This window comes from Haplochromis burtoni, unplaced genomic scaffold, assembly GCF_018398535.1.
Source record: "Haplochromis burtoni strain Fernald_Lab_line unplaced genomic scaffold, NCSU_Asbu1 Contig_112, whole genome shotgun sequence".
Lineage (NCBI taxonomy): Eukaryota > Metazoa > Chordata > Actinopteri > Cichliformes > Cichlidae > Haplochromis > Haplochromis burtoni.
The window spans coordinates 1,087,391-1,094,610 of record NW_024582473.1 but is presented as its reverse complement, the minus strand read 5'-3'; the positions used below and the strand labels follow the sequence as shown (position 1 = coordinate 1,094,610).

The window sequence follows — 7,220 nt, the reverse complement described above, 5'->3', positions numbered from 1 at the left end:
CAATAAAATTGTGAATTATCTTGCATAAATAGGCTGTTGATTTTCTTTACTCATTTCAGTTATTACCAGCAAAGCAGTTGCATGTTTAATCATCTGGGAATTTACTCAGAGTTATTTATTTAGACAGAGATCTTGACCCTCCCCAATGTCTAGCACAAAGTTACGCTGATGTTCTGGAGTAATTTTATATGTATATAAAATTACTGAGTGCTAAGCTAACAGCTAACACTAGAATATCATTCATACAGAAAACTGAAGCACAATGTTGATGCACAATGAGATGCTTTGTACCGCACAGGTTTTATCATTTGTCACATGACTGTGATGCTTTCTCCAAAAGCATAAATAAAATTTTGAATATTGGTTTTACATACTCTTTTTTTCTGTTTTCTGGATTATAGGGAAGCTTTTCCAGTAAGAGAAAAAGGCCATATCAATAGTAATATTAGACAATATGTCTAAAGCTTGACATTTGATTATTACCGGCTGAGTGGATCATTTGAGAGCCTGGAAGTCATTTTTATTGCACTGTTGTGGAAAATGAGACTGCATAAGAAGGTGAAAATAAAAATGTGATGTCCTTCTGTAAACTCCTCCAGGTCTACTACAAGAACACCCACCCGTCTTTCCCTGATGGAGGGAAGATGTCGCAGTACCTGGACGGCATGACCATTGGAGACACTATTGACTTCAGAGGGCCCAATGGACTCCTGGTGTATAAGGGCAATGGTGTGGTGATGGTGTTTTATATGAAAAGAACCAAAAAAAGAAAAAAGAAGTTTCTACATTAACCTGCTGACACCAGCAGGAGGCGCTGTGTGATCTGCTTTGGTTGAGACTTTGTGTCATCCACTCAGGTCAGTTTGCCATCAGACCAGATAAGAAGTCGGAGCCAAAGGTTCGGAAGTTTAAGCACGTGGGAATGATCGCTGGCGGAACAGGTCCATTTTCAGATCACTCTAATAACTTTAACTATACACGCACTTCCTTCAGAGGAACATCACAGAGGACAAAAATCTGCAGAAGTGTTATTTACCTTAAAGTGATTCTAAGGCCTGCGTGTAATCACACTTTTCAAGTGCTTTACTGCATCATGTTATTATTTTAGTGTGTTTTAGACGACTGGGTTGTAATACAGAGCGTTTGAAAAGAGCTGTTCTGCTCGTGTGGTCCTCAAATCTGTGACATGCTTTAACTTTTAGAAAGTTTTGATATTTGCTTTGCACTGCTGACACATTCAGTTCACTGGAAAAATGAGAAAAGTCTGTATTTCACCTCTGAGACTAACTCCGGTGTCTTTCACCCTCCCAGGTATCACTCCTATGCTGCAGTTAATTCGCAGTATCTCATCAGACTCCACTGACAACACCAAGTGCTCTCTCATATTCGCCAACCAGGTCAGCTGTGTGCGGGATATTGCGTTGTCTCAGTTGAATTCTATAACTGCATATAAAGGGAAAGTGTTGTGGTCAAACCGCTTTACTGGGTTTTACTTTATCTTAGACTGAGAAAGACATCTTACTGAGGGAGGAGCTGGAGGAGGTGAAGAAGAACCATCCTGAGAGACTTCAGCTGTGGTTCACACTGGACAAACCTCCACAGAGTAAGAGGAAATGTCTTCATCTATGGATCTAAAATTCACTCTGTGTAATGTTCACTCCAGAATAGAGTGGGAGGGCTCAGTTTAAGCACTAATTCATAGTCTGAATGTGGAAAAAAGCAGCATTGAGACAAATGCTTCCACGATTACAATACACTTAATGCATATATAAAACGGTATATTCAATAAGATAAAGCTATATCACTACAGTTATTTCTTTAATCATTTATTTTTGCTGCAAAATGTGATTATCAAGCATACCAGCACTGTCGCTAAAACCTGCCAGACTATAAATGTTGCCAGACTAATATCAGCCTGAATCGGAGTTTCTGATAATACAGCAACTAAGTGTGATAAATCAGCAAAAATCACATATCTGTTGGAGTCTGCATAGACAGAAATTCCCATTTCATAGAAGTTCAATTTTAACCGTGCTATAGTAAATTAACCAGAATACAACCAGATTCAAATCCTGTTGATCTGTGCTCACTGACAAAGACTCAGACTGCTGACAACTTGTTGGTAATTTGTCTGCATTTATAACTAGACATCAACTATTTGCAAACCTTCAACAATCTCTGAGAAAATGATTGCAGTCAAAGTCAGACGCCGACTGTTTGCAGAAATGTTTCTTCCTATCAGGCAACTTGTGCAATCAAAAGCAGCTGTGGATGTGCAACATCCTTAAGGGGAACTATTTAGTCACCACAAGTTGCAATCGCTCACAGAATGTGAAATAATTCAGTACGACAAACGCAGGCAGCCGATGATATTTTTCAGTTGCAAAGAGGCTGCTGTCCTATTTTTCCTTGTGTGACTGAACCATCAACCATGAGCTCTCAGGTAGAAGGGAAAAGCTGGGTGTGTTCAAATACTGAATGTTTGTCAGGTGAGACAGTTCAAGTAATATATTGCAAATATCATAATCACCACGCAGAATATTCCAATATTATTCTGTATGGATTGTTTTTCCCCACGCTTACCAACACTGGCTCTAAAACCTGCCATAAATGTTGCCACAAGATGGAGTCAAGTCGATATCAGTCTGCATATGAATGGGGTCAAGTTGGCAGCTTCAGTTCATCAGGTGCTTAGAAGCACAACTCTGACAAAATTCTCATGCTGCTCCGTCTGCAGAGACAACACTTCCTTTGTGTTGCAAATTCCCAGCCAGTGTTGTTTTTTACTCCCTCCCTCGTGACTGCCGTGTAGCAGTGCACCTGTGTGACTCACCTGTGATGTGTGAGTGCACGAGTTGTACAGAAGAAGTTCTGCGAAAAAAAAGGAAGATGTTTGTAAATCCATAATGAGTTTCACCATTTGTTTTATGAATATATGTGAATATGGACCTTCTTATCTTCACCTAGTCTTTCAATTCATTTCTATTTATGTTACTCTGAAGATTGTTGTCTTAGAAAACCAACAGGGAATGAAGATAAATCATTGCTAGTATTTTTCCCTTTTTCTTGTGAAGTAAACCAGATATGAGTAATATTTTCTTGGCTTTAAAAATACGCCTGATATCAGGAAATAGCAAATGAAGAAGATGATGATGAGATGTCAGTTGCAGGTCTTTTGCCCACAACCGAGATGACAGACCTTGCCGACCGTACATACAATACACAAACATCACATTGGGGAGACAGGTCAGGCTAGGTAGTGAGGAAAAAAACATTGAAATGTGTAACACAAAAGGATAATACAGGAATGCAAAGATATCAACACACCATAGCACAATAAACACAGACAAGCAACTGGGACCGCTGCAATCTTTCGACTGCGCCTCCAACTGACCCGATGTCCACATCAGAGGGGAGGTAAGCGTTGGAGGTGGCGTTGGATCCGGAGCACTCAGGCTCACCCAAGCCCAAACTTCTCGTTGAGAAAGGGGTGTCAATTGCATTTAGGGACCAGTTGATCCAATCCATAATTCCTCTTTTAGGTTTTAGAGAACAGACTGAGATGCAGGTCGCATGAACAAGCTGACCCTGACCTTAACCCTAACCTTTTGGAGCCCCAGATGAAGCTTAAAATGCTTAGACATGATAAAATTGCTGTGACCACAGCCTTACACAGATTATCCATTAAGGAAAACCTTTATTGTTAAAAATGACCAATAGTGACTTCAAACTGATACTTGTAACATTTCCAAACATATTGGCCAGACAGCATCCAAACATACATACAAATCAAGGCCTACAGTGGCTTTATAACTTTGTAACTACATTCAAGTTGATGCTGAGAAACATTTTCTGTGACTAATTTGATCATTTTACCACACAGGATATACGGCAGGCCTGTATGTGAGTATTAGAGACTCTCCAGGCTACATGCAGCAGGATAAATCTTGATACTCAGGCGTTTGGTTTCACTGCTGACACCAAACAAAGACGCCTCAGCTGAAGGAAAATCCCTGCGGGCTGAGGAGGGAGATACTTCCCACAAGGTGTTACAGTAGCTTAGCAAAACATTCCCGTTTTCTCTCGTATAATCCTTAAAGCCAGCTTGAATTAACAAGCATATTATTGTTACATAATCTCTGTTGTGGAGACCTTTTATTTTGTCGTGTCACGTCTTCATTAGCTCCCCTCAGAAAGGGGACACATCAGCCCTTGATCATTATTTATTTGAAGAGCTCTTCATTAGCAGTGCCATTATTTGCTGGCCTTTGATGGAGAGATGACTGTTGTTGAACAAGCCTCTTCAGCAAATGGCTTCATTGACACTAAAATCTTCGTCTTACCAAAAACCGCAGCAGACAGTGTCATCTTTCTTTGAATGTCTCCTGTTTTATCTGTTAATGGAGGTTGTCTTTTAGTTCTGCCTGCCTTTCACCAAAAGGCCTCCCTTCCTTTCTCTGAGGCCTTGAGGACAGAGACAGATTCAAAATGAGAGAAAGAAGAAGTGTTTAATATTCAGCGTTTAGAGAAGGAGTAAAAAGCAGAATAAAAGACATGCTTCTATGTTGAATAAGCCATATATAGATCGGCTGTACAGTTTTTTCTTGTGGCTGTTTGGTACAATAAACCCTCTGACATCATGCACGACTGAAACGCTTTCACATTTCAGTAAGCCTGTGCTAAAAACACGATCCGAATTGTGCACATACTGGTGAAAATTCAGCTTTGTGGTTCTTTGATCTTATTCTCCAGACTGGAGCTACAGCTCAGGATTTGTGACCTATGACATGATCAAGGACCACCTCCCCGCTGCATCCAACGATGTCCTCATCGTCCTCTGCGGCCCTGCGCCTATGATCCAGAATGCCTGTCTGCCAAATCTGGAAAAGCTGGGACACAGAACGGAAAACATCTTTACATACTAGTATCTCGTCGTTTAGCAGTCGCTGCAGATGTTCCTTCCATTCAAAATCACAAATGACTCTCATTTAAATGACCTGTTTGTAATTTTCTGTATTTCATTCAGGTAATGTGTGAGTTTTGATATCAGTGACACTACCACGTGTAAAAGATGCAAAATAAAGACGAAAAACAAGTGTTGATTTTGTGTATACATCATGCTGCATTAGTGTTTTTGTTATTCTTCACATTACCACTTAATTCCTCAAGTGCTAATCAGTGAGCAAAGGTGAACAGAAAAAGTGCAGAACATAACATGCAGCTGAAGCAATATGCAAACGTCTGCTTTTGTTAAAAATGTGAAAATTAAAATGTATTCACAGTTTATTCACATCACTTTTTAAAATTTTTATTGCAAATGTACTTACCATATAAGTTTTTAAAAATCTGATTATTTTCTTCAAATAGATTGAACAGGAAACCATCCATCCATGCATTTTTCACAGGTCCTCGTGGATACATTGAAGGACGGAGGATTGGCGACGCTAAATGAAAGGCTCAGACTGTTATACGGTGGATTATTATTAATGGGACAACAGAGCTCGGCTGAAAATGAGAGGTTACTAGTCACTGAGTGGGTGACAAGAGTTATGGGTTAAACTCATACCTCTTTATTTTTTTCATTTCATTTTTTCTTGTTATGGTTCACTCACAAATTATATTTAGTTCATTAAACATTCAGGGTTTGAAGGACCTTGTTAAGAAAAAATGCACTCTTTTATTTTGCAAGGGGCAAAAATGTCACTCTTTATTTCTACAAGACACTCACTCTGTAGATGCTGATGTTACATTTTGGACTAATCGGTGGGGAGACCAGATTCTTTTCAGCCATGGATCTAATCCATCTGGAGGTGTGGCGATTTGTTTTAATAAATTCCCAGGGCAAATTATAACTTACAAAGCTGACAGAGAGGGCCACTGGTTAACTGTAGTGTTGAAATGTGAAGGTTTATTCCTTATTGTCACAAGGCTTTATGGACATAAATAATCAGGGTCAAAATAAAAGTCTGTTGGAAAATTTAACAAAAGTGATTTCAGAGTTAAAGTTATGTACCCCACAGATTATACTGTCGTTGGAGGCGATGGGAACGTGACACCAGATGAATGGATGGACAGATGGGCGCCTCGCTTAGGAAGGAGGCAGCAGAATAACATTATTGAGAACTTTGCTTGTGATAATAATTTCACAGACATTTGGAGATGTATGAATCCTGGAGTTAAGAAATATTCGTGGTTTAAACCTAATGGAGAAAGCAGGTCAGGAATTGATTATTGGTTGGTGAGCGATGCCATTTTTTGGTGTACCTCACAATCTAAAATCTCCAAAGCCAAAACCAACAAGGAAGAAACTTAGTAGCAGGGGATATTAATATTGGGAATTCAATGCCAGCCTTTTAAATAGGGATAAATATTGTGATAAAATTAGACATATAATCAGAGATACTGAAAATAAGGAATCAATAGCGTGTATTATACAGAAATTGGAATTTGTTCAATTCAAGATCAAAGAATTTACTATAAAATTCTGCAAATAACTGAATGTGGAAAAATGAGAATATGAAAGTAATTTACTTCGAGAAATAACTCAGTGCTGTAGTAAAGAAAAACCAAACAGAAAAACAGGAAAAAAAACAAAAAAATAAATTGATGGAGTACCAGACTAAATTAGATGATCTTTACCTTGAGAAAGCCCAGGGTGCTTTCATAAGATGAAGAGCCAAATGGATTGAGGTGGGTGAAAAAAATTCATCGTATTTTAGTAAGCTGGAGAAATGTAGACAGCAGAGAAATTTAATTATAAGCCTGCTGATTAATGGGACTGAATGCAAAGATTTCATAGAGATCGAAAGAGAAGTCTTTACTTTCTATTCCGAGTTGTACTCCTCAGAATATTTAGCAGCTGCGTTTATTATTTATGGGCGATCGTGGCTCAAGAGTTGGGAGTTCGCCTTGTAATCGGAAGGTTGCCGGTTCGAGCTTGGACAGTCTCGGTTGTTGTGTCCTTGGGCAAGACACTTCACCCGTTGCTACTGGTGGTGGTCAGAGGGCCCGGTGGCGCCAGTGTCCGGCAGCCTCGCCTCTGTCAGTGCGCCCCAGGGTGGCTGTGGCTACAATTAGCTGCCATCACCAGTGTGTGAATGTGTGGATGACTGGATATGTAAAGCGCTTTGGGGTCCTTAGGGACTAGTAAAGCGCTATATAAATACAGGCCATTTATTAAGGCTGTTGTTATTTTAACATGTTTTAACGCTTTGTATCTT

At 39.5% G+C, this 7,220-nt stretch overlaps 1 protein-coding gene across 1 annotated transcript in view; it reads left to right on the top strand.

The window, feature by feature from the left end:
* LOC102291338 (NADH-cytochrome b5 reductase 2) overlaps positions 1-5,100 on the top strand; it is a 7,007-nt gene extending 1,907 nt beyond the window's left edge. The window contains exons 5-9 of the mRNA XM_005928381.3: positions 600-729; positions 858-941; positions 1,312-1,397; positions 1,504-1,603; positions 4,753-5,100. Coding sequence (XP_005928443.1) covers positions 600-729; positions 858-941; positions 1,312-1,397; positions 1,504-1,603; positions 4,753-4,925 — 573 coding nt within the window. The 3' untranslated portion in view covers positions 4,926-5,100. The remainder of the gene's footprint in view (positions 1-599; positions 730-857; positions 942-1,311; positions 1,398-1,503; positions 1,604-4,752) is intronic.
* The last annotated feature ends 2,120 nt before the right edge of the window (positions 5,101-7,220 follow it).